The 27,901-nt window shown below is 42.5% G+C and overlaps 1 protein-coding gene across 3 annotated transcripts in view; it reads right to left on the reverse strand.

The window, feature by feature from the left end:
* Positions 1-4,753: 4,753 nt before the first annotated feature.
* hivep2a (HIVEP zinc finger 2a) overlaps positions 4,754-27,901 on the reverse strand; it is a 124,896-nt gene continuing 101,748 nt past the window's right edge. For all 3 annotated transcript variants that reach the window (XM_044376707.1, XM_044376708.1, XM_044376709.1), the window contains 13 exons: positions 26,543-27,886; positions 23,665-25,553; positions 23,192-23,452; positions 22,594-22,762; positions 22,152-22,245; positions 20,196-21,990; positions 19,862-20,019; positions 14,012-14,187; positions 12,946-13,047; positions 8,713-9,577; positions 8,400-8,508; positions 6,898-7,017; positions 4,754-5,762 (listed from right to left, as the gene is read on the reverse strand). In XM_044376707.1, coding sequence (XP_044232642.1) covers positions 4,926-5,762; positions 6,898-7,017; positions 8,400-8,508; positions 8,713-9,577; positions 12,946-13,047; positions 14,012-14,187; positions 19,862-20,019; positions 20,196-21,990; positions 22,152-22,245; positions 22,594-22,762; positions 23,192-23,452; positions 23,665-25,553; positions 26,543-27,533 — 7,566 coding nt within the window. In that variant the 5' untranslated portion in view covers positions 27,534-27,886 and the 3' untranslated portion in view covers positions 4,754-4,925. The remainder of the gene's footprint in view (positions 5,763-6,897; positions 7,018-8,399; positions 8,509-8,712; positions 9,578-12,945; positions 13,048-14,011; positions 14,188-19,861; positions 20,020-20,195; positions 21,991-22,151; positions 22,246-22,593; positions 22,763-23,191; positions 23,453-23,664; positions 25,554-26,542; positions 27,887-27,901) is intronic.

A 27,901-nucleotide genomic window follows, 5' to 3' on the forward strand; every position in this document is an offset into this window, starting at 1 on the left:
CCAGTGTAAACCAATGCGTGACGTCACACCTCACTACATCCATCTTAATATACAGGCTATGGTAAATGGACTGTTCCCAGTAAGCTAGCGTTAGCTTGGGTTCTTGGGAAGCAGGGCGTGTTTCCAGAGCATGAAAGGCAACATCCTGCACTCCTTATTCGGAAGGTCCTGGCTCCAAACGGAAAAGATGGCGCCGACCATAAGCTGCTACTCTGGGCTTCAAACCAGGTCCAATGAAACCACCCTGCTACGTATATAAAATACAGTCTATAGTTTTTATGCAGCGAACACTGTTAGGAATATATTTTTATATTTTAACAGCAACAAGATGTTTAGGAAGCCCATATTACAGCCTGCAAAAGTGTTAATCTTCTGTTGCTTCAATGATGACTGCTGATTGATTGATTAACTGATTAACTAACTGGTTGATTGGACCATTTGTGCAAAATGTTCAGGTACAATCTGTCTGCATACTTGAATAATTTTAAGCACATGCATGTAAAAGACATGCAGACCAAAAGGCAGTGACACACACACACGCACTCAAATACACACACATGCACACGCTACAAAACAGCAACACATACGAGTCTCAGGGGAGATTTCCATATGCTCGCAGCGCTGAACCATGAAAACTACACTCACACTCACACCTTACAAACAAGTGATGAAAGTGATTCCTCCAAACGCTAATCAGGACCAAAATAACTCGCTTGATCATCGTCTATCAAAGGCCACGGGACTCACCAACATGAGGACAGACTGACAGCATAAATGTAAGTTGACACCAACCCAGTTGTGTCAACAAAGGGAGAAAAAAAACCAAAAAAAAACACACACTAAGAAAGTAGACAGGTAGACATATGTGGGACATGGCTAATGACAGGGACTACATTAAAATTAGAAATAAGAGTAAGACAGAAAGAGGGTGAAGGCAGAATAAAGGATTTAATACTGTTCGAGTCATATGTGGTGAAGACTTATTTGCTGACCTTGTTCAAAGAGTGTTTTCAAATAGTTTTTACCTGCTTGACGGGGTTTGAATTAGCGCTGCTGCTACTACTGACACCACTGTTACTGCTGCTACTATTATTTCTTCTGCTTTATTATTCAACCCTGTGTCTCTCTTAGAAATTAAGTTCATATTTCTCAATTATGTTGCGTTGGCAAATGTAATCGCTGCCTGGATTTTGTTCTCAGGCAACATTTTTTCAAACAAAGTCGTAGGTTTGTATCCTGAGTCCTGCGTGTGTTGAGGTTTAGGCAATAAAAGCACTTTGGGTTAGGTTAGTGAATACTTACGGTTATAGTTTGGTATTAATAAACACGCCCTGCTTCCCAAGGACCCAAGCTAATGCTAGCTTACTGGGAACAGTCCATTTACCGTAGCCTGTATATTAAGATGGACGTATCGAGGTGCGACGTCAGCCATTGGTTTCATTGGAGCCAGTTTGAAGCCCGGAGTTGTAGCTTATGGTCGGCGCCATTTTTTCTGTTTGGAGCCAGAACCTTCCAGATAAGGAGTGCAGGTTGTTGCCTTTCATGTTGCGGAAACACGCCCTGCTACCACAGCCCCAAGCTAACGCTAGCTTACTGGGAACACTGAGCGCTGCACACTTGGGCTAACGTTAGCTACTTTAGCTAAATTGCGCTATATATTTATAAATTGTGACATAATTCCTAGGAGACACGGTTGTATTGTTATTGCTGTGTTATAAATACATACTACATACCAATTCTAAGCAGGTTTTAAGTGTGTTCACACTGAAAAAGTGACAAAACTCAGTTAACTCAAACCAGATAGCATGCTAGCTAAATACGGTCGATTTTTGAGTGCAACGTGGGTCAAAACTACTGTCCCACAATGCAAAGCGCAGCAGAAATGGAAGACGGAAAAACTACACATGTAGAAGAAAGCATCACTACGGCTCAAATATATATATATAAACCCTCTGGACATAACGACAATAAATTAATAAATGAATTGAATAATGAAATTAGTGCTACTCACATGCAAAATGCCTAACTTGTCCTGAAAAAACAATATATGGCATGCATGAGTGACACATGTAGTGACTTTGCCATAAGCCTATAAATTAAAGGTAAAAAGATTTAAATATACTGTAATGACTAAATACAGGCAATAAAAAAGGAGCATCGACAGACAAATTATTCTATTCATATTTATTTGAAAACAACAATCCATTTTTTCCACTTCTACTGCGATTCCTTGTTGCAACTGGGGTCATACATGATATTTGTATTAATTCCACAGAACACCATCACAAAAGTTACCCTTTTATATGCACGTTTACCTTTTTTTTTTTTTTGTCCTTTTTTTTTTGTATTGTTGTCATTTCTATACAATGACTTGTGCTTTGATATCTTTGAAAGAGAGAAAGAGATTTTTTTTTTTAAAGACATCATTGTCGTCATGATAAGTGTACATAACAGAGGGAGGATCAAAATAGAAAAAAGTCGTAAGAAGAGGATATACTGGTCGAATACACACCGATACAGAATACAGAGATACACACTCACATTGCAGCCTGCCCGGCTCCGCCCAAAACTGTCAAAATAGAAAGTGAGACTGAAATCACAGCAACCCCCGACTGCTCCCTTCTTCTCCTGATTTTTAGCATTTTAAGTACGCTATTGTTGCCTTGCAACAAATACACTCCCTGCTGGTGCGCAGAGTTTTGGCTAAATATTGCTTAGCTACAAAAGGGATATCCAGGAGAGGAGGAGATGGAAGGAGGTGGGAGGAGGTGGGAGGGGGAGGTGGGGAGGAGGGGGGTCACAGAAGGGTCAAAAAAGCAGTGCAGAAAGCCTCAATGTCACAACGTATTATTATCACTTTTTTTCAGACGGTTTTTGGGGTTCAGAGCTCAGAGCAGTTCATCCTCCTAAACAAATTTCAATTTTGCTGCAGAAAAAAAAAAAAAAAAAAAACTGATCAAGAGTGCTGGGACTTTCATAGCAGAGATCCTAAAAAAATATAAGGTGCATTTTTGTCAGAGAGTTTGGTGTATGTGTTAGTATATGTGTCCCCCAAAATAAAGCCATTAAATAAGAGTGTCAGTGGGTTGATTGCCATGGCCATAATGTGCATCAATGCCAAAAAAAATAAACAAAACAAAACAAAATAAATCTTGGGGCGGTTGACTGGATATTTACATGGACTGGAATGTTTTCTCCGTTCAGATATCCGATGTATAAAACTCTGTATTCATTCAAGCAAAGTGGTGTGTGACAGAATGCGGAGCTACCTTTAAATCTGCATAACATCGATACCTCGATGGAGGCAGGTGTTTTGGGGTGAGGAGTGTGGAGGAGGAGGAGGAGGAGGAAGAGGAAGAGGAAGAGGAAGAGGAAGAGGAGGGAAGGGCGTTTTAAAAAAAAAACCAACAACAGAGCAGAATGCCACGGGTGCAAGAAGGCATGTTCATTCACTTAATGCTGAGAGCAAGTCTGTGCCTCGTAAAAATTAAAAACAAAAAGAATAATAATAATAATAATAATAATAATAATAATACCACGAAAGTAAGTAAAAAAAAAAAAAAAAAAAAACTAGAAAAAATCACAACCAGGGACAGGCAAAGAGCAGCAGAGAGAATGTACAAGCAAACTACCATAACCTTAATGTGAATGTCATTCTAAATGTTAAGTGCAGATAAACAGATAGATAGATAGATAGATAGATAGATAGACAGGTTGATAGATTCTATATACTGTTTGTATTCATATGCTGGGTAAATATTCTGGTAAATCTTACTTCTATGTGTATATACCTCCAAGTAGAGGGGGGCTCACTTAGACGTATATAAATAGGTCTAACATATAAAGCCATATTACAGTGTACATATTCCTCGCCCTAATGTAAGCGATAGCAAAAAACCCATGCTTTACATAGAAAAAGGCATCCACGACATTTAAGAAAAAATTTACAATTTATGAAACATGGTAACAATAATAAATAGTATTATAGAATTGCTGCTGTACACAAAAAAAAGCCATTTTTTTAAATTTCACTCATATAAAAATATGTTTTAGTGCAACCGTACGTAATAGTAATATCCATAACTTCACATCGCTTGTCGAGACTTTAAGGTGTTTTGAGGGGGGGGAAAAAAACAGGAAGTTGGGGGGTGGGGGGGGAGAGAAAAAGGGGGGGGGGCGCAGGGAGGGGAGGGAGGAGGGGAGGGGTTGCATTTATTACAAAGCTGATACGCAAAAACTTGATAATATTGTATTTACATTTACCTTCCTGCTTTGTTTGCTTATAAGAATATAAGCAAAAGAAAAAAAAAAAAAAGATTCAAGAAAAGGCACACACATAGCTGTCCCATTTTTTTTTCTTTTTTTTTTTTAATCGACGTACCGCTTTAACCAGAGTCCTTTATTTGTTGTTGTTGTTGTTGTTGTCGTTGTTGTTGTTTAGCAGATTTTGGTCGGGCTCATGTGTTGGTTGAGAGAGAGAGAGAGTTACCGTACATGTGTAACCGTATTCAGATCTCCTCCTTTTTAAAAAGTCTTTAAATAAGAAAGTTTCTGAGAAGCAGGCCCCCCCGGTTAGAACAGGCATGCTGCACACACACACACACGTTAAAACTGCCCCAAAAAAAAAAAAAAAAAAAAAATGTCCATCTTTTTTTTTTGTCTCTTTTTGACGAGAGCTGTTTGTCTTTGTATGTATGAGAGAGAGAGAGAGAGAGAGAGAGAGAGAGAGAGAGAGAGAGAGTGCATGTGTGTGTGTAATAGAAGAATATGTGAGTGTGTAAAGTGTGCAAAAAAAGTTGTTTTTTTTTTTTCTCTCTCTGTTGCACTTCATCCCTTCCTATTATCCAAAAAACAAACAAAAAAAAACCAGAAGAAATCCATCGTTATTATTATTAGCCTCTTGTTCTTCTTCTGCTGCTGCAGCACTACGACACGTCTTTGCTTCTTTTTGTGCTTTCTGCCTCCCTGTCTCTCTCCAGCTTGAGAGGTTTGGACGCTGACGGATGCTGGAGGGTTTCGGATCCGGGGCTGGGAGGGTGAGGGGAGGGAGAGGAGGAGGAAGGGGAAGGGGCGGAGGAGGAGGAGGAGGAAGAGGAGGAGGAGGTGGCGGCGGGGTGATGGGGAGGCCTGAGCTCCAGGCCGGTAAAGTGCTGAATCCCGGGACCTTGCGGAGGCGATGGTGAGGGGTGAGGAGATGGTGGCGACATGGAGATGGATGGCGAGCGCTGCTGATGCTGCTGTTGTTGATGATGATAGGAATCCGGGGACAACGCGGAAGGAGAGGAAGAAGGGGAGGAAGAAGGGCCTCTGCTTCCGTCCCTCCCTTCATCCCCTCTGCCTCCTCCTCCTCCTCCTCCTCCTCCTCCTCTTTGTCTCTCGGCGTGCTCCTCAGAGTCGATGCAGAGCGAGGCGATGGCCTTGGTGCAGGTGTGGATGCTCTCCTCCTGCTCCTGCCTCACTCCTCCTCCTCCTCCTCCTTCCCTCTCCTGCAGGAAGGGGTGAGGCGACGGCTGCTCCCTCAGCCTCTCTCCTCCTCCTCCTCCTCCTCCTCCTCCTCCTTGTCCTCCTCTCTCGTTGAAGGAGTTGAAATGTGGGGAGGCGGCCTCGCCGGCGGTTGAGTCCTCCGACGTGCTCTTCTGCAGCGCCAAGCGGGACGCGGCCTGCTGCGCCCCCTGCTGGGCCAGAGGAGTGGTGACGGACGAGGGGACGGAGTGTACCATCTGGATCCCTCCGATCGGGATCATCGGGAAGGGCGAACGCACCTGAAAGGAGTCACGCGTTAATGAGCAGGAAATTTAAAGGGCAAGTTCACAATTTTCCAAGTCTGTCTCTTAAAACAATAGTCGGACACGATCACTGAAACAGGTTTTGTTCACTCTGACCCTTCCTTTCTCGTTATGTGCATAAATATATTTTAAGTTTAGCTGAAGTTGACATGAAGCTTCAGTCGTCCAACTGAGTCAAATCAAGATGATATCGTCCAATGTTAAAGTTGTTTTAATACAAAATCTTCTATTTGTGTTTCCCCGTTGAGCTGCGGTGGAAGGATAGAATCACAAGAAAAGGAAATTTGTACTAAAAAGTCTTTAATTTTATAAAATATCCACCTAGTTTGACTAGTTTGTACAGTTGAAGCCTCAGATGAGCGTCAGATAAACTTTTGAATGCATTCTTGCACAAAACAAAGACACCAAAGTGATAAATGTGGATTTAGACTTGTTTAATGTACATGTGGGCGACTGACTTAAACAATCATGAACGTTTCGTATCGTCAATGTCGTATCATTATAAGAGTTTTAGAATATGTAATACATCACTGTGGTGTCATTTTCTATGTTTTTACTTTATTTATGGCAGCAACTAACAATTATTTTCCTATTGATAAATTTGCCAATTATTCTCTTGATTAATCAGTTCATTGTTTCTTCTACAAAATATCAAAAAATCAAACTAATAAATCCTGTTTTTTTTGTGCTTATTTTGTACGACCATCAGTTCAAACCCGAAGATTTGTGGAAAATGACTCAAACGGTCATCAGCACAGCTGCTGACTGTCGGTTAATTAATCAATTAATCAACTAATTGTTTTAGATCTGGCCTATTTTGCTCAAACACGTCTCCTAAATCATTTTATAGAACTAATAATAATAAATAATAAAATACATTTTTGCAGCACATCCTTCTATTAGTGTTATATTACAAAGAAATGAAAACCATATTTAAACAAAATAATAGAAAGAATTTTTATAAATATTTTACAATTAAGCACAAAAATATACATTGACAAGAAATTATCAAATATATAAAATAAATTAAAAAATAGATTTTTTATGTTGTAAATTAAACCGTCTGTACAGAAATTAACAACTTTATTAAAATAAATAATTAATGAAATACCTGGAGTTGAGAATGGAGGGGAAGGTGACTGAACAGGACTTGGTGAGGAGGGCTGGACTGGTTACCACGGTTACCGCCCTGGTCCTGTTCCCCTGGCGACGGTGAACCCGGACGATGCTCCTGGAAAACACAAAGAGACGATGAACACGGAGGCGGGGCTTAACAGGGAAAAAAACACACACGTGAACTCAAAATCGATCGAACATCTGCGTTCACCGTCAGTCTGACATTTAAATCTCGTGGTGTCACGACACGAGCAAACACACACACACATTAACGGGACAGTAAAAAGTAGCAATAAACACACATTTGAGGCTACGCGATATATATCTCCAGATATTATGTAAGAAAATAAATGAACACGTCTTGATGAAACGTTGTGCGGTGTGGTGGTTTGCAGTGTGCAGCAGGTGTTGGTAAAAAGAAACAGACTCCGTAAACTTCTGCTGGATGAATAACACTTGTTAAAACATTAATTTATCATTTGAAAAAAAAAACCGGTCGGTGATCAAAGCCTTCGAGTCAGTCTCGCTCTCCGCTTCACGCTTTGTTTAAGTGAGACCAGCAGCAGAAGCCAGAGTTTCAAGTAGGGCTCTTAAGAAGAAAAACAGCCGCGTTATTAACCACACCACCGCCAGCCAAGATCCCATTACCACCAAAACCCAGCAGCCCTATCTTCAATCATCCCTCTCTCTCTCTCTCTCTCTCTCTCTCTCTCTCTCTCTCGAACACACTCATTCTATTTGACTCGCTCTTTATTCCCTCATCCTCTCTGAATGTTTCTGCTTTGTCTGCCAGACGGTTTTCTTCTCCCTGCTTTTGTCTGTGAGAGTTTTTTTTTTTTTCTTCTTCTTCTGTCTTTCTCTGCTCCCCTCATTTCTCTCTTTTATGAAAAAAAAAAAAGCAACTAAATGTTAATGTAGTCTATTAATAGTATATGAGGTGCAGAAAATGTTGCGGACAAAAGCTTAATTACTTTAATGTATTGACTTCATTCTTATTAAAAAAAAAAAAACTACACTTGTTCTTTTTTGGGTGTAAATGACAAAGCAGAGCTCTCTCTCTGCTAACAAACTGTCCGAATAAAATTCTGATTTTGGTGATAAATTGAAATTCATGAGCAAAAAAAACTTACACAAGTGACCTACTTAAGCTCATGAAACAAGGATTTGTGTCAAAGGAGCACAGAGAGATCTGTGAATTGGTAATAAAAGGCTTTGTAAAAGTTAAAAAAAAAAAAAAGTTATCTGTTATGTCATGTTGCCACTTGAGTGTGCCAAAGTGCAAAGTTGCCTTGATGGAGGGTTAAATATTTTAAAAACCTTCAGTACATCACCAAAAAACTAACATTAAAGAACTTGGAAAGTTAAGAGAAAAGTAAAGAAGCGAGTAAAAGAAAAAGAACATACAGAGAAATAAAAAATGGCAAAAGAGAAAAGCAGCGAGAGTCGACCTGATCAGACTTGACAAGGTTAGAACAGAGAATCTTTATTTACTCGTACCGTCTCCATCTCTGTACTGGCTCTGTGACGTCCCGCGTTGCTGAGCTCCGCCTGACCCAGCAGCCCGGCCTGGTGAACCGGCCTCAGGCCCCGCGCTCCGCTCTGCTGGCTGGAAACACAAACACGAATATCACTTTAAATCTTCATCAAGTACAAAAAAAATCTGTTTAACTTGGACTAATGACAACAGGAATGTGTCATCATCATCATCAGCAGCAGAATAGTGTGAATAAACCTGAAATATGGTCAAATCCGCCATGACAAATGTAATATGTAATAATTAATTAGTCATGTCGTCCTCCCTCTGGCTCACCTTTGGTGGTGGAGCCCTCTGCGAGGAGAGAGAGGCCGGATCATCCCCCTGTGGCGGCCTCGCGGCGAGAGGTCGCGCTTGTAGTCCCTCCCTGCTGGAGACGTGGGCCGAGAGAGAGGGGAGAGCAGCGAGAGGTGTCCCCTCCTGGGGGAGAGGTCTCGTCTGTATCCTCCCGCCGCTCCGAGGTCCCTCTTGGGGGAGATGTGACGCAGAGGGGAGATGTCTCTTCTGGGCGAGAGGTGTCCGGCTCGGGGCGAGAGGTCCCGACGTGGGGAGAGGTATCGTCGGGCTGAAGGTGAAGAGGAAGGGGAGATGGGGGACGGGCAGCCGGAGTGGTCCAGCCCGGGTGAGGAGAGGCGGGAGGATGGGGAGGAGAGATCGGGGGAAGGGATGGGGAGGTCTTCATCCATGGAGGAGGAGGAGGAAGGTGGAGCCAGCAGCCTGCCGCCCAGCGCCCCCTGCAGGCTTCGCTGGTACTCCGCCTGACTTCGCTTCGCTTGGTCGCTGGGCGGAGCCTGCGGCGTGATCTGGATGCTTGGCACGGTGGTGAAGTAGCCGAACAGCGGCGGCTTGTTGGTGTGACCCAGCAGGTCGGACGCCGAATGGTGAGAGAGGTGAGGGGCGGGGTGGGAGGCGGCCACGGCCGTGATGGACATGGAGGGGAGGCCGTAAGGTTGAGGGCTGGTGGAGCGCGAGCGAGTCTTCGGGGTGGAGTCGCCGTCGTAGTCGTCTTCCTCGTCGTCGTCGTCGTCCACCTCGTCGCCGTCTTCCTCGCCACCGTCTGAGTCGTCGGCATCTGAGAACTGGTGCTCTGCCATGGCGCCTCTGGAAATCTTCTCAGACCTGTGACCTTCCTCTCCGACGTCTGTAAGAGGAGGAAGAACTTTATTTATGATTTAAAAGAATAAGAAGAAAAAGCAGAAGAAGAGGAGAGAAGAAGAAGAAGGAGAGGAAGTGGGAGATGAAGAAGAATTAAAGAATACAGGAACCAGAGGAGGAAGAGGAGGAGGAAAAGAAAAAGTAGAGGGAACAGGAGGGAGAGAAGAAGAGGAAATAGAAGAAGCAGAAGAGGAAAGAGTAGAAGAAGAAGAAGAGAAGAATGAGAGTGTAGAGGAAGCAAGAGAGGAAGAAGAGGAGGAAGAAGAGAAAGTAGAGGAAGTGGGAGATGAAGAAGAGAAGGAAAATTTTAAAAAAATACAGGAACCAGAGGAGGAAAAGAAAAAGTAGAGGGAGCAGGAGAGAGAGAAGAAGAGGAAAAAGAAGAAGCAGAAGAGGAAAGAGCAGAAGAAGAGAATGTAGAGGAAGTGGAAGCAAGAGAGGAAGAAGAGGAGGAAGAGAAAGTAAAGGCATCATACAAAGAAGAAGAATGAAAGAGTGTAGAGGAAGTGGGAAAAACACAATACAGGAACTAGAAGAGGAAGAAGAGAAGGAAGAAAAAGAAGTAGAAGAAGAAGAAGAAGGAAAGGACAAAAAGAAGCAAGAGAACAGACAACAGAAGAAGAGAAAGATTAATGGAGGAAGAGAAACAGTTTCTATTAATACGTGGTGACAGAAGAGAGTTTCGATGTGAAACAAAACACAACTGAAACCACATTCCCACCAGCTCAAACCAATAAAATATAAAACACAATAAAAACAAAGTTATTTGACACAAACCGCCCCCCCCCCCGACACTTGGGTTTCTCTGCAGGATGGACTCCAGCCAAACGTTGGCAGGCTCTTATTATACAGTAGCCGTAAAGTTACTGTTGGCAGGTGACCAAACATCAGTCCCACTTCATTATAACACGCAGCTGATTGGCTGCTAACGGAGCCAAAGATCAGGGAGAAAAGTCGGTCCGTTAAGAGTCAAAGTTGACGACCGGTGATGTTTTCCAGAAGGATTCATTATATTTATATAATATATATTCTCTCCTCTGCTCCTTTAAAAACATCTTCGCTGTCTATTTTCTTTTTTTTTAAAATTGATTTTATTTGCTTCTCCTGTGACTTCATCCAGACACGGTGTAGAGAAAAGCAGCAGCTGTTTGGCGTTAATAAATTGTATTTAGCTGACTGCTATGAGCGGAAATCAGATCCACTAACACTGGACTACTTTTCCAGTTAGTCTCTTATATACAACAGTTTTTCACAAACCACAACTGTTTATGTCTCAACGTCTCACTGACTGACTTTCTGTAGCTCTCTCTCCTTCCCAAAAAAACCCCTGTGTGTGCGTGCGTGCCTGCGTGAGCTGAACGCCGGCCAACACACACACACACACACACACACACACACGGGGGGTCAATTGATGTAAAAATTTAATTTGGTGGTCTACATGGTGGGAAATTACCACATACCAGCCAGAGGCAGGTTTATCTATTCTACCAAACATCATGGTTCACAAGTTTATACAACCAACCTTTATTTTTATTCTAAAACACCTTCGGACTGGTTGTGTGGCAGCCTGGAGCCACTTTAACTCCACTTTACCTCAGCGCGGTGAAATATATTTATGTTTTTAGTGATTATCTAGACAGACTTGAGTTAAGCTCAACAGTGAGATGCATCAATGTCCAATACAGATAATTAGTCATTTAAAAAATGTATTTATAGTCTATAAATCCATGACAGGTAATAAACAGATAATAAAGTTATGACCTGGTCTCTAATAATTCTAACTATGTCCAAACTCATCCTACTAACAAGTATCATGTGAGTATCTAAAGCCTCATATATCTACTATAAACTATTAAAAACACGTCAATGAGCCACTGAGTGACATGTTCCTTCATTATGAAGAGTTTTATCACGTTAGTTTGTTTAGAAACGGCTCCAGCAGGTCAATCTATTTGTATATTAAGTCCTAAATATCCAGATTAAATTAACTGGCTGGTAAATGATGTAATGAATGGTGGATGGTGGCATCCTGTTAATTTATTCCACTATTTAATTACTTATGTCAGATTACTCATAACAGCTTTATTGGCCCAAATTATTCCAAATAATAATATCAACAAGATCAGACTAAAAAGATGAGAAATTAACTAACTATTAACTATCATGTTAGTTTGTTTAGAAACTACAGATATTAAGTTCTAAATTTCCAAATTAAATTAACGAGCTAGTAAATGATGTAATGAATGGTGGTTGGTGGCATCCTGTTAATTTATTCCACTATTTAATTACTCATGTCAGATTACTCATAACAGCTTTATTGGCCTAAATTTCATCCAGTAATCTAAATTATTCCAAATAATATTAACAAGATCAAACTAAAAAGATGAGAAATTAACTAAGAAAGTTATGACCTGGTGTCCAAACTCATCCTACTAACAAGTATGTGAGTATCTAAAGCCTAATATATCGACTATAAACTATTAAAAACATGTCAATGAGCCACAGAGCTGCACTGGGTGACATGTTTCTTTATTATGAAGAGTTTGATCATGTTAGTTTGTTTAGAAACTACGGTTATTAAGTTCTAAATCTCCAAATTGAAGTATCTAAATGATGTAATGAATGAATGGTGGATGGCTCATGTCAGATGTCCAACCATAACAGCTTTGTTGGCCCAAATTTCCTCCAGTAATCTAAAATATTCAACATAACATCAACAAGATCAGATTAAAAAAGTCGACCAAAATGTCCCAACAAAGCTCAGAATGATGTCGCAGAACTGGTTGTTGTTGCTTTAAAGCTCATGTAATTAGATTCCTCTCTGAACTCTCCTCGTCTCGTCCTCCAGAGACAGCTGACGAGAGTTTATCATGTGTGTGAATATTTCTATTCATCGCTCTCAGCCCGCAACATCCCCCCCCCCACTTATAATTTCCATATCAGCTGATTGACGGGAATCTCTCATCGTCAGGCAGTCGGAGGCAATAAACTGAAAATATTTGTCACTGTATATTTTTGCGAGTGACTAAACAGAAAAGAAAATTGTGGTTTGGATGTTGGGATGTGATCATGGGAATGTTTTAATACAATAAGAGACTTTTTTTTTCCTGACTGTGGCGGTTTGACATGAGTCCTGGCTGTCAGGACGGAGCTCTGCTTTCCATTTTCGCTAATTGTGCCTGTGCAACCGCATCGAGAGCCAAAGTCGCTGCAGGCGAGCGAGCACTCAACGGGATAGCAGGATGTCACTGCAGCTCCCGCAGTGTGTATCTGTGCGTATCTGTGTGTGTGTGTGTGTGTGTGTGTGTGTGTGTGTGTGTGTGACACACGGCCGCTCGCGTGTGTGTTTCCTACCGGCGTCGTCTGCCTCGGTGTCCTCCACAGAAGACATGGAGACTCCCAACTCCAGACACTTTTTCATATGAGCTTTAGACTTCATGTGCTTCGTCAGGTTTCCTGCAAAACACACACACACACACACACACACACACACACACACAAACCATTTAATGACCTTCGACTAGTCTTACTGGAAACCAGCTTGTTTGGCTGCGTTAAGTGAAAAAGAGGTTGAAATGGGAATCTACCACAAAATTACAATTTACAAATTATACATAATTTATACATAATGTAATTTAATGACACAATTACACTAACTGGTCTGAAGTCTGCTGCAGTTGGTTGTCAGATGCAGTATACTTTACATATGAAGAGTGTGTGTGTGTGTGTGTGTGTGTGTGTGTGTGTGTGTGTGTGTGTGTGTGTGTGTGTGTGTGTGTGTGTGTGTGTGTGTGTATTAAAGATCAGCGAGTCAGCATCCAGCTCTGATATGATGGAGGTTCTTGTCCGACCACAGCTGCAGGAAACAGCCTCTCTGCATGTTTTATTTATGCTTTTAATCGCTCGGTTGTTCGTTTTAGCTGCTGAAGCTTTATGTTGAGTTTAATGGACGGATATATAAGAATGACCTCACTTTAAAAAAAAGCTGATGACCCAGAAAAAGTGTGATTAGTTTTGAGCTTAAAGTTTTAGCACATTGTGAAGCTTTTCTACCTTGACAAGAAGCTAATTTATCAGATAATTATGGAATATCATTATTGATAAATCTGTTGATTATCATTGTTTGGTCAATAAAACACCAGAAGACCAGAAATAAAGGTGACTTCTTTGAATTGGAGGAGCTGGAACGAGAGAAATTTGGCGTTTTTCCTTTAAAAAAATGACTCAAAATGACTAAACAATCATTAAAATAGTTGCAGCTGCAGCTCCAAATATTTTTTCTTACTATTCTAGCATGATAATAAATGAAAAGATGTTGAATCACGGCACAGGATATTAGCTAATGTTGACTGAAGTCTGAGAAAGTGAACAGAACAAATAAAGTATGAAGATAAAAGAGTAAAGAGAGTAAAATTTCTACCTTTTGTCTTGAAGGCGAAGTTGCAGAACTTGCAGACGTACGGCCGGACGTCGGTGTGGGTTCGGATGTGTTTCTTCAGCATGCTGGGTTTCTTACAGCGGATGCCGCATTCCTCGCAGATGTATTTCCCTCGACCGCGACCACGAACGTAAACGTAGTCCTCGTTGGACTTGTACCTGAAAAAAAAACAAAAAAAAGCATCGATGCATCACGACTGTTTAGTGTTTTTCCAATTTTTCTTTGTGAGACTATTTTTAAATTCAGTGAAGAGTAAACAGGTGGTACATTAGCGACCCTTCTTTCTAAATAACATTGGTCGCCAGGAAATCTGTAATAAATTGTAAACATTGTATAATTTTTGTTATTGTCACACTAATAATATCTTCAGCACATGCAGCTACGGTGTAATAATCCACTACAACAGGCTGGAACTCAGTTTCATTTACAGTCCGCTCCTCGTTCCCTGAGGAGCAATTAAAACACAACCAACCGTCACAATAAACACACACAAGATAAAAGACTAAAGCATCAACACAGAGCGCTTCATTCACATTTCCATTAGTATAGAGATGTATTTCTTCCTTTTTTTTTAATAATACTTGATTGATTCTCGTACAGAGAGGTCAGAGGTCAGCAGGTCCTGCAGTTTCTGCTTCAATGAGGCTAAAAATCAGGTTTTTTACTCTCTGAAAACGACGGCGTGGCTTCAAGAAATTAGCTGAAGAAGAGCAAGAGCTTCGTTATCTTCTTCATCTCTCACATGATTCTTGATGCAGTTCAGAAGTTTAAAGATGAATATCTGTGATGACTAAAGATTAAAAATACATCCTGAGAGGAAAAACTAAGAAAAATTCCAAGTTTCTGTTCATAAAAATAAAAAATCCTTCATTTATCTTGTCTATTTCATATTGAAATATAAAAAAATATATATAAATATATGTTAAATATATAAAATAAATATATGTAATAGAAATATAACCTAGCTTAACTTTATCAGGGTATCAGTGAAAATAAATAACAAATAAATTTGTATAATATGTTTTTCTATATGAAGATAAATCCTTCGCTGAGTAAATATGATTATTTCAAGGTATCTAGATATGTAGAATAAAAAAAGTTATTAATTATATTTATTTTTCCATTTGTTTTGCTAATCTTTACTTTTTACCTTCAAAAAAACAAACAAACAAACCATTAAGCTATTTAGTTGATCTGTTTCCTGTTAACAATCAATCTGAAGAGTTCAGTTTAGAAGTTTTTATGCTCTTAAATGTCTCCACACGTTTCCTCGAGTGATACTTACAGGAAGAGCTTCTTAACTTTAAAGTTAAATTTGCATATTTATCCGTCAGTAAGCTGAACTATATGTTAAAAATACATTAAACACAAAGCCTGTGTTGTCAGTAAACAACAAGTCAGAGTGAAAACGGAGCTTTAACGTGCAGCAAACCTTCCACAGTCTTTATAATTCATGTTCCTGGGTGGAAATCAGGTTAAGAAAATAAGCTTTGATTGTTTTAGCTGCTGCTTGAGGCGTAAAAACGTTACTCCGAAGATATTAAACCTCGGATGAAGCACGTGTTTTATCATGAATATGCACGTTGATCTATTGTGAATGTTATTCTGTCATCATTCCTGCGTTTAAACCTAAATTAACATAAATATGAAGCAAACATAAATAAAACTGAAAGTTTAACTAGAAGAGATTCATTTGTGTGTCTGTGGCTACAGTTTTTTATTTTAGTTTATTGCTCAAACGTCACTTAAGAAAGAAGCTTATGTTCATCATAAAATTATAGACAATTATAGAACATTAACAATAAACAAAAGCTTTAAATAAAACATGTATTTTTCCGGTTTGCTGCTGCAGGTTCTGGAGCTTCTTAAAAATGCTCCTCCGAGTGTTTTTAACGAGCTCTCGTTAATCTACGAGTCCAGTAGCTAAAACGGGAATAACTGCAGCGTTCCACCTCTGTGTTTTGTGTTCATCATCTTTACGCAGCTCTTTCTTTCTTGTCTAAAAAAAGAGATAACCACAATCCCACTTATTCTTTTACAAGACTTAAAACATCACTGTCAAGACATGATTTTCTATCCCCCCCCCCCCCCCCCCCCCCCCCCTCCTGAAATGAGGCTTTTGAGTGAAACAGCGGACACTTGGCAGCAGGATCAGTGCATGTCTGCGGGAGTCTGTCTGTCATGGTGGAGGGAAATTACCACCAACCACCAGTCAAATGCTGGTGAAATTTCGTCCGTCTGTTTCTCAGCCGCAGAAACACATCACATCACATTCAAGCTCTTTCTCTTTAGTGCGAAAAAATTAAAAAAAAAAAAAAAGGTAGAATAGTGAAAACGGCTGGTGAATTGTGTGTAGTTTCCTGTCTTGTCTGCAGCGGTCGGAGGAGTGTAGGGTAATGGGTAGTTCAGGGGCCTCATGTGTTAAAGGAGGTCGAATATCAGGTACATCAAACAATCCGCGTCTGCATCAACGAAGGGGAAATTTGTCTTTCAACTGCGCCGCTGAGTGGGAAAATACCTCTGAACGCTTGTCTGAGTCGAGACGTTTACACAGCTGCGGCCGGTTATGAAAATGAATTATGATGATTATTTTGTTTTATTTTATTTTATTCACAGCACACACGGTAAGATCATAAAGCAGATTTGCTTTCAAAACTACTGAAACTTTGAGGGGGGGAGGACGGGGACGGGGGGGGGGGCAGGAAGAAATAAAGTCGGTAATGGATTCATTTTTCCTTCCCAAAACTTGTTTTCTTTCATCCAGAAAGATTTTGATCCTGTCTTATTTTTACAAGGTTTTTGTGTGTGTGTGTGTGTGTGTGTGTGTGTGTGTGTGTGTGTGTGTGTGTGTGTGTGTGTGTGTGTGTGTGTGTGTGCTACTTCTGTGTAAGCGCATGTTTTTTTTTTGTTTTTTTTTTATGTGTGCGTCCTTTTTCCGTTTTGTCCTGTTTGTAAGCTTTTATCCACTTATTGCTCCTAAAGTGTCCATCGGGGACAAAAGAGAATTACTTCACTGTCTGCTGCATTTAATAACTCCCTGTACTATATGTGTGTGTGTGTGTGTACTGTACATGTGTGTGTGTGTGTGTGTGTGTGTGTGAGGGCATTTGCATGTCTGTTCCATTCAGTAACCTTGGCCTTATTGGCTCTACTGTAAGACCATAAAACATTATGATACTGCAGGAATGCTTCACACTACAGGGGTTTCTAGCTTTAACTCCCTCATACAGGCCTTTATTAGACAATTTAAAGTACGTTTAGGGTAAATACCTGCGCTTTCTATGTGGAAAATAATCTTCTTGTGACTTTAATAACATCATAACTAATAATAATAAAGGGGTCGGGTTGGCTTCATCGCTATCAAACTAAACTTTTTATTGCTTCAAAGTCTGTATCTGATCCCTGGGTTGGAGGACTGAAAACAAATGAAAACATCGGGGTCAATTAGAAAAAATAAAAAAAATCACAAGTGCTGATATGTATCTGACTTTTGGGAAACTTAACAGTTTTTTTTGATACCTTATTTTGACAGACTCTGTTCAAATGTTAAATATAAATACAAGCAGCTCTGCTTTAATAAAATACAGTTTTAAAAATATATATTATTTAAATCTAAAGCTGTTTAATCAAACCTTAGGTAAGTAAAGATCTGAGCATGCCTTCGATTCCAGCAGATACTCGGTGCCACAGACACATTTCAGTTTGCACAAAAAAAAAAAGTACCGAGTTTCAATACTCAGCTTTGTCTAAAAGTTATTTCTGCAGATCGTCTGAGATTTTTCTGGAGCTTTCTTTAGCCGTTCGCTCATTAGCTGACTCATTTTCAGGCAGCTCGATGCAAAACGTGACCAAAAGCTCTTTTAACTCATGCAGAAATACACGTTTAGAGTGAAATATAAACTTTCACAATGAGGATTTGTTGTCTACGTTCACAGCACCGTTTCTCGTGTAAATAAACTTTTTCCAGTATTGAGAACTGATAAACTTCTCCTTAACCTTATCAGTCACAACTTAAACCCGTTAACAGGATGACGTATCAGCAGGCAGCGACACATAGCAGCTGCAGCTGAGTCACTTCAGACGTGCTCTTATAAAACAATAAGACTGAAATAAAGTAAATAATATGGAAGTGAAACACTTGTAAAAAAAATACAACAGAAAATATAACCTATATGTCACGATAAAAGTTCCAATAACATAAAATAAAGAATATAAAGGCTACTTTTCTGACATAACATAAACAAAATAAATAAATACCGCAGTTGCTGATGCTAGAAAAACAGTGTGAAAAAGCCTTTAAAATAAAACTAATGAGGGACAGATCCCACTTCACACTAGTCTATAAAAGCGAGAGCAAGAATTATGAAAGCCGACGTCCAATTACAGCGATGCATTTCAAGTCGTTAGGCTGTGATGGGTTTACCAGGCTCAGGCTCTTGGCCTGACTCTCACAGGCACAAATTAAGCCCAAAGAATAGGTTGTAAAAGGATAAGACTTCTCTTTTTTATTCCTAAGAAGATTTTCCGATTAATCATGAAACAGATGTCCTTAAAGTTCATAAAGTTGCTGATGTTCATTTTTTTTTTTTTTTTTTTTTGGTTGGATATTGAGCTGTGAGGATTAAAAAAAAAAATAAGACAAAGAGTAATCAGACAGCTCAGTATTTTGTGACTGTGAGTCATGATTGTCTCATTCATGTGTGAGGGGAAAGCAGCAGCTGTAAACGGAGGAGTTCAGGTGTCCAAGATTGTTATTCAGTCCCAGATCCTCAAGCAGAGCGTCTCTCCCGCTTCCTAAATCCATTTCTTTTGGTTACTCACAAAAAAAATCTCAGTTTTAAGTGTCTTAATGTCTGTTTAATTTCTGATTCATTTGTTTTATTGCTTTTTTTTTTATCTCTTGTTTTGGTTTTGCAGTGTTTGAATCTTTATTTGCCCATATATAGCAAACTAGCAAACTGTAACCTTGTAGTGAAAAGCAAAAAAATGGATAATACTTTATCAGCATTTGAAAATAAACTAGAACTTGGAAAGCACGACGTTCTTGCAATCCTGAACTCCTTGTCATATTCAGACATTGTTTTGATGCGTGTGACAGTTGATTGATTATTTTCTGTAAAAAGAAAAACCCAAAAACAAACCCTGTATTGTTTGAAATCATATCTCTATTTTTCACAGTTTCAGCTGGTGGTGTTAGAAATCCGGGTTCTCGATCACCATCAAAATCAAACAGATGTGCACCAAATGTAATGGAAACTGCTAAGATTCTGAGATACACTGTTGACAAAGAAACCAAATAAGTAACCCAAATGAAAACATACACTAACTTCTTTGGCAGAAATTAATGAAAATGTTTCCTTTTCGCACAACTTGAAGGTTAAGAGCATCACAAAAGACTAATATAACACCAACAGACCTTTTTATAAAGAGAGCGGCTTTACATATTAATTTCTACATAAGTCTTTCTTTAGGACATTTTCCCTCGATGAGTCACTTTTGAGTCTTAGTGGAGTTTGAATTGCCTAGTAAAGCCCATTCTCAGTCAGAAAAAATAGACTTTCAACAATTTCAGCACCTTTCAAATCCATATAATCTCTATTTTAATGCCATGAACTTCACTGTTATGCATCTTTCAAGGGGGATCAAACAAACACTAGAATAATTTGATCTATAGTACAAAAGCAAGGAGAGAAAACTACATTTAAATTCCTTAAAAAACAAATATTATATCAACAAATGAAATTTCAGAGGCAATATACCATTAAAAACAGCTTTTCGTCTGTCACTTTATTGGATTGAAGTTATTGAACTGTGTGTGTTTGCTGGACGTACCCGCCTTCGAAGATCTTGATGCGGGTCGGTTCGGTGGCCGGCTGTTTGACCGAGACCTCCTTCTCTACCTGCTCCTCCTTCGAACGCTCCCACGACACCACTCCCTTCATCTTCCTCCCGAAGTTACTGACATCGACTGGCATCAGCTCTGGCTTCAACTACAGGAGACAGGAGAAGAAAAAAAAAGGGGAAGAAAGAAAGGAAATCAGTCGAAGTAAGAGGATACAAAGAAAAATAAATAATGGATTGTTAACTTTTCACACTTCCTGTGCATGCGTCCATCCAATCCGTGACTGTTTTAAATGTTTATGTTTTAAATCATTACAGGACATACCTGATCAAACCTCAGTTTCCAGGCCACAGATGACACCAGTTTTCCAGAGCTGGGTGGCGACATGGCCGCCGTTGTGTACATCAGATCAGTGTTCCTTCTCTGTTTGGACCTCAGCAGGGTCAACGCAGCCTTGGTGCTGAGGTTCAGGGGGTTGGGGTTGTACGAGCTGACACACCATGAGTTGTAGACGGAGCTACGCAAGGCAGCCTGGGTGCTGTTGGGTTTGGTGTAGTTCAGGAAACACCAGCTGACCCTGCTCATGGTGCGCAGGCTCGGGAACTGGAAAAACTGTTGGACGTCAGCCACATCTGTGACTAACAGAGTCTGGCCCACTGCTCCGGATAATCCTGGACTTTGGTTGGCAGCTAGCTGAACCAGCATGCTGACAGGGATTTTACTGGATGCAGGCTGCTTTGTGTTGTCAGGGTCTTCTGCGTCATTGGAGGAGACCATGGACTGGGGGCTGCAGCTGGGCTCTGGGGCTGAATCATCCACATCGAGCTCCTCTGGGGAGTCTCGGCCGCATGAAACCGGAGAACGATCCGTGACGATCTGGAGAGGAGGGGTGAAGCTCTCTGCACGGGGTACATCAGGGAGGTGGGGGGCAGAGGAACGGACGGGAATGGCAATCTTGGTGGCAACGGGGAAGTCGCTTAGTGGAGGAGAAGAGGACATCCTTTCAGAATCATCCATAGAGCCTTCGCTCTTCAGAGGAGCTCGATGACCTCTGCCGTGTTCCTTCTCAGGCTTGCTACTGCTTTCAGTCCCACTCAACTCCACAGCACTCATCTCCTTCACAATCTGTCCATACATCCTCTCCTCCTTCACTCTTTTCTGCTGCTTAGTCTCGATGAAGAGCTCCAGAGAGCTGGCAGGGGAAAGCATGCGCTTGCTGCCTCCGATGCCAGATCCTGAGGCGTCTGTGGTGGATATGGTGCCTGACGTTAGTGAAAGTGGGATCCCTGTGTTCAGGTGCTGCTCTGGCAGTGAATCTGGAACCTTCCAGTGTGGGTAGCGCAGGACTGCCCCATCAGTCTGTCCCAGGAAGTGTGATAAGTTGAAACCTGCTCCATTTATGCCTCCTCCAATTCCTCCAGGTGGTTTGCTGACATTCCCAACACCAACTGGAGGAGACATGTTGCTGCTGTCAGCACCTCCTGGCCTGGCTAAGCCTGCCCCGTGTGGTCCACTGCCATGGGTAGCTATCAGCTGGCTAACACTGGTGTACATAACACTACCAAACGATGGCACATGGGTTTGGATCCGCACAGGAACTAGTATGCCAGGCAAAGAGGCCTGTGAGCCCAGGTTCTGGGTGGCAAAGACAGGTTGGATCTGCTGGAGAAGCATGGAGGTGGTGGTGGAGCTGGGCAGGGGGAGCTTGGAGGAGTGAGAGACAAAGTTTTGCGGTTGTTGCTGGGACAGAGGAGAGGTACGAGACGAGAAAGAGGCAGGGTACATCTGAGAGTTTGGATTTTCAGGTTTTCCATCGTGTGGCTGTTGATCATGGATTTGCTGCAGGGAATGGAGCTGTTGTTGTTTGTGGAGTGGGTGTCCAGGCAGATTGCCCGGTGATCTGATGTGAAGTTTCTGGAGTTGTTGCTGGGCCTGGAGGGTTAGCTGCTGTCTGGGTGTCGGACTGGCCTCCTGACTCCAGAATAGACCTGGTTGCTGGAAAGAAAGGAAGGGGGGACTACTTTGGTACTGCTGGACTCCTTCCTTGTTCATGACCTCGTGACATGGATGTTCTCCCTCAGACGATGAGCCCTGGGCCTGCAGGCGATGCTGCTGGGACCTAGTGCAGAAAAGATTGAATATTCTTAATTTTCCTCCGTAGCAGCAATGAATAAAATACTCATTATTTTGCATTTTTCAAATTTTGTCTATTCTTTCACAGCGAAATAAGAAGAGTCTGTCAGTAATTAGTGTTGCATAGGGAAATCCACACTTTCTTACCTGCCATAGAGAGGCTCGTCCTGCAGGCTGTCCTCACTGATACTCTGCTGGAGTAGATGCTGGTGGTGCTGTTGGTGTTGATGAGATCCTATACCTGGATGTTAAACGTAAGAATGTACTGTATGTCTTGTGTATTGAAATCCCATATGCTACTCGCATACTTTTGCACAGTAAACATGTCATTCATTGGGTAGAATATGGTCCAAACCTGCCAAGTTTAATGAGCAGAGAAAGACCCTGGAACAACAACCGTGTTATCATGATACTGCTATTTGGATAAAAGTCTTGGGAAAGTATCATAAAAGACTTAACAGCTATGATTTGAGTTGTTGATTCAGCCATAGTCTTAGACAAGTGTATTTATCAAAGGAAAATTACACAAAACCTTAAAAAACCCTGCATATAATGTGAGACAGTTTTAATGCTGTAATGCAAAGCTTACCACCAGTGCTACCGCCAACTCTCTTGGTTCTGCTGGCCACGTCGCTGCCGCTGTGTGGTGATCCTGTTGGGCCAGGCCACACACCCTGTTCCAAGCTCTCCTGTTTGATTGACATCTCAGCAGCCCCTGGTTCCTGGGTGACTGCCTCTGGGTAAACACTCAATGAAGCCTGTGTGTGTAAGCAGGGAAGCAGAGTAGGTCAACCATTATGAAATTACATCTTGTGATACTTGTCAGTGTTATTAGGAATTGTCTAGTCAAGATTTTCAGAAGAGTAAAAGATTAGTAAGTAGTTGAAAACAGGCAGGGTCACCTGTCTTTTTCTGATTTCTTTCTGTGGCTGAGATTATGTATGATTTGAGATAGGGTAAACCTAAAGTGTAGGTGCAGTCACAATGTAATGTAGATATTGTGTAAGGAAATTTGGGTGAAGCAGGTGGAGGGGCTAGGACACCAGAAGTTTCTCAAGGTGCCGTAAACCTTACTGAGCTCCCTTTTTCTGCTACCATCTACATCAAAATCTGTAAGGTTTGACTAAATGACCAACTGTGAGTTCATTTTTTGAAGAATAACAATAGTAGGAAGCTTTTTACGCTACCTGTCGAACAAGATATCCACGCCGCCGTTCCTTCATTGCAGAGGCACTGGAGTATAGCTCTCCCTGTCGGGAGGAAGACAAGCTTCCATAGTCAAAGGATTTGCTGCGCATTTCAGGCAACTCTGTGGGCAGTGTGCATGGTGCCTGCTCCGATGAAGACCTCCTCATCTCCCTCTGCTGCTGGTGGCTGGAATGACCACTGCCGGGCACCGTCAGGAATTCGGACGGCTTTGCTCCACCACCAGGGGCCAACGAGTCATCCTGGTTCACAATCACAAAGAAAATTGTTTAGAGATTCTCCCACTTCTTTAACTTGTACAGGTGCTGCGTGAAAACATAGCCATGTTAGGACAAGATGATGACTCATAACCATCTTAGCACCAGTACAAGTGCAGCATGCTACGAAAACTATATTAAAACTGCTACAGGGGGTATTTCAGATACTTAAAAGTATGAAAGACATGACTGGGTACCTGTTTGGTGGGTGAGCCAGACTTGAGGCCTTCATCTCTGTCAAAAGACATGGAGAAGGAAGAGGAGTGGGACAGATTGCTCTCCTGACTGGGGCTGCGAGAAAGGCTGGTGCAGGTCGACTCAAAGCTCGACTCCCCGGATGAGTGCTCCATATCCGCCAGGCGCAGCCTCTTCTTCTTGGGTGGGAGCTTTTCTGATGGCATCTGGGAGAGTGTGTCGCTCCTCTGTGGCAGCTGGAACTCCTCCACATGCTGCTGCTGCTTCTCCGGTTCCTTGGTCATTGGAGCTTCCGTATCTTTCTCAGGCTTGTCCGGCTCCTCCGTCACCCTGATCTCAGGAACTTGGATGTTGGGTTGCCGGACTAGTTTGTGTGGGATGTGATAAGGCTGGCCAGGTGAAGCTGCGGCTGATGAAGATGAGAGTGAGGCCATGTCACTGTCACTCTGCAGCTGCTGCTCCATGCTCTCTGTCCTCAATAGGGCAGACTCAGGACTCAGAGCATCTTCAAAGATCTCTGTGTCGGACTGTTCAGAGTACTGGCTAGATGGAGCTTTTTCTGAAGGCTGATAACCTGGCTGCTCAAAGGACTCTGACTTCTCAAAGGAATTTGGCCGGCTGAGGGAGTTGGTGTGCTGGATTACTGATATGACATTCCCAGCTGCCTTCCTGCCCTCAGAGTCAGTAAACAGTGCAATGTCCTCAGAGCACATGCTGGCACAGGTATCAAAGCTGTCAGACTGGCTGTGAGCACTGTGAAGAGAGCCCTTCCCCGTTGGGGTGGCTCTGGACCCATCAAAACTACCTTTAAACTCATAGTCCCCCATCATCTCCACTGAACCACTACAGCTACTGTCACAATGTCCAGGGCTGTCCTCCTCATCCCCAACACTCTTCTCTTTCCTTCTTTTTCTTGTGGCGATTTCTGACATGCTAACTTTAGTACCATATGGGCTATAGGCAATGTGCTCTGGGACTACTGGGCTGCGCTCACTAATCTTCATACCCAGAGATGAAGTTAAATTCTTGGGCATGTGTCCATAGCTCTCAGCCTCTCCTACATGGGCTTCATTGGCTGAATGTTCAAACGCAGCCTGCCTTCTGAGTCTGCGAAGCCCTGGTGGGTAAAACACATCATCCGATGTCATCATCTCATCAAAGGAGTGGCTGCCTCGAATCCCTGGGGGGACACTTAGGTTAGGAGGGGACGACGTTGGCATGGAGTTACTCCTAATAAGGGGGCCAGAATCTGATGGAGGCTCCAGAAGCCCTGTACTACTCTGACAGGGTCCTGTTGGATACTGCTTTGGATCTCCAGAGATTCCTACATCCCCTCTGAAACAGATATGATCCTCAGCTATCTTCCCCATGTCCAGAATTGCACCTGGTTGCTTTAAGCTAGCTAGGCTGCTGGGGTCTGTCCCAGCCATACCCACTGTGATAGACTGTCTGGATCTAGAGTTGGGTCGGTAGTACCAAGTCCGACCAAACATAATCTCTTCGTACGTCTTTACATTAGTATTCGGAGGGCTGATCTGCTGCTCTGCACTCTCAGAGCGTGAAAAGTAGCCAGAGTCTGTGCTGCCCTTGCTGTGAGGACTGAGGAGGTTCAAGGACTGGGACATAGCAGAGTCAGAATCCTGGCCTTTTTTCTCATTCAGTCTCAGGGCCAAACGCTGTTTGATGGTGGGGGAGTCATCCAGTGAATGCCCTCTTCTGCCAGCCTGCGATGCCAACATGTGGTGTGACCCTTTTATGTCCTGAAAGGGCGGGCACTCCATCCCTGGGGAGGGGACTCCCCCAGGCTTGGGGACGATAAGGATAGGCACTTTCATAGACCCCACTGGCAACTCTTGCTCAGCTGAGTCTGCATATGCTGGTTCCCCACCACCTATACAGTGAGACAGAGTAGAGCATGATATAGAGTAGAGTAGTGCACCAAAAAGCAGATTAGAGTTGAGCAGTTTTTGGTAGAAAAAAGAAGAGATGTAAGTAAATAAATCCAGTTGAACACAGTCAGGGAGCGTACAGTAAAACAATACATATTTTTCAAAGTGGACAAATTATAAGTAAGTTTTGATCATTAAGAACTTCAACTATATGCATTTTAAGATTCAGGATGGTTATTTTTTCACACTGAATCTCATGTCTTTTTTCTCCTCTATCGCGTTAAGTGAAGCGTAATCTGCACAGACAAATCTCTCGCTGTATATGTTTTACTCTTGTTAACAGTAACTACATTGATTGATCAAGGCTCCCAGTCTGCCTGTGAACTTGCCGGTTTCACTACAAACAGATTCCTGGGGAAAAAAAAATCAGTGAATCAATAAATACAAACACTGTTCATTTCATCCTGTGGAGCCTACATGAAAACTATTTTGGTTCAGTAAATTTCTGCTGTCAGTCAGCCTGGTGAAGGCTGTTTGGCCGGCCGCTGTCCTCTCAGCTCCCCAGGAGCTGCTGCTGACAGACGGCTTCTTCTGTGGACAGAGACGTCCGAACTCAAGTCAGAGTCAGTGTGAATTGAATGGCTAGAACATGCTTATGCGCTCACATTTCGCTTTCCTGTGGATTCCCAGTAAGTACTTCCTCAAGACATCTATCCAACAGCACTTGTGAAGGCTTGCTTTTTATACTTGGCACAGCTGCTACCACAGTTGGTCAACATATGAAATGTACTTCAGAGTCTTGGCTATTACGTCCCGGTTGAGAGAATTCAGCTTAACTCAACTTTCAAATCCAAGCAGACACACACAAGCTAATTTTGAGCAGAGATGTGTATTTTTTGAAAAAAAAAACAAACAAAACAAACACACCTGTATCAAGAATCTATGTGATTATGTGTGTACAGTGTGGACTTCCTCTTTAGGGGAAAATTACCTGTGTTCTTGTCAGCTTCAAAGGAGAGCTGTGGGATAGGGCTATCTTTGTCTGTCAGCATGGTGGAGCCCTCCACACCTTCCTCATCTGTGTCAGTGCTCTGCTCTCCATCTGAGTGGACCTCAGCCTCACCCACTGGGGACGCCTGGTCCATGTCCCCACTGCGGGCCACAGCTAGCTCTGAAAACGGTACGAGTCCAGCTTTGATGGCATGAGCATGGGACTTGCGATGCTTGTAAAGGTTGCTCTTGGTTTTGAAGGAAAAGCCACAGGGTACACAAGGATATGGCCTCTCTCCAGTATGTGAGCGGATGTGCTTTTTCAGGACGCTGGGCTTGGCGCAAGCTCGGCCACAGTAGTGACAGATGTACTTTCCGGGTTTTTTCGGTTTCTGCTCTTTTTTGCCATAACCCTCATCTCCAGGCTCGGGGCCTGACTGAGAATACTGTCCAAAGGAGCTGGGTAAACTGGGAGATTTCTGCCGTGGAAACCTCCCTGCCCCAACTCCATGTGGGTGAGTGTGTCCTGGGTGTCCTACAGGGTACAAATCATCTGAGGGCAACTGGCCGGCAAATGGCCAGGCGTGAGGCTCTAGGCCTGGCTGTGGTTTGGCTCCTGAGAGGAAGCGCTCAGTTTGAGGGTGCTGAGGGTACGGCTGGCCCAGCTGGTAGGAGTATCCCCTTGGGAACCCCTGAGCAAAGGGCCCTTGGGGGTCTTGAGATGGCGGGCCTCCTATGGCCCCAACTGCAGAGGGTCCAGATAGCAGCTTCCCAGAATTCCCTGTGATTCCGTACTTCTGCTGGGGTGCTGATCCCCCGGTGGCACCGCACGGCAAACTCTCACGGTGTTTTGCCTCCGGGTCAGCAAAAGTGCTTCGTTTGGTGGTTGCTGAGGGCTCGGATGCCCACTTTCTTTGCAGAGGCATCTTGTCCTTTACCGGTTCTTTATTTGAGCATTTCTGCCCAGTGGCAGCCGATTCACGAGCCTCCATTTTTGTGAAGCTCTTTTGTGGATTAGAAGAGGGAGGAGAAAGGGGGATGGTGAGGGAATTGGGAGGGTGGGTTGTGGAAGGTTCACAAGGTCCCAAAACTACCAGGCATGATAGCTGAACCTTCGAGGGCTGCCGTCAAGTTCACAGAAACAGGAAGTACCCGTCCATTGCTGAAATAGACTGATCGCAGAGTCAGACTGGAAACAGGAATTAGGAAGTGGAAATAAAAGGGGAGCTTTAGAGGACAACATCAGAAATGTTTCTCTCCTTTTGCCATTTTGTAAACACGCTTATGTCGCTGTGCGTCGTTTTTCTGTCCAGTTCATCCGAAGGTAGAAGTATCCTTGAGTGATCTGGGGAGGGCAGAG

The sequence above is a fragment of the Thunnus albacares genome, chromosome 16 (genome assembly GCF_914725855.1).
Source record: "Thunnus albacares chromosome 16, fThuAlb1.1, whole genome shotgun sequence".
Lineage (NCBI taxonomy): Eukaryota > Metazoa > Chordata > Actinopteri > Scombriformes > Scombridae > Thunnus > Thunnus albacares.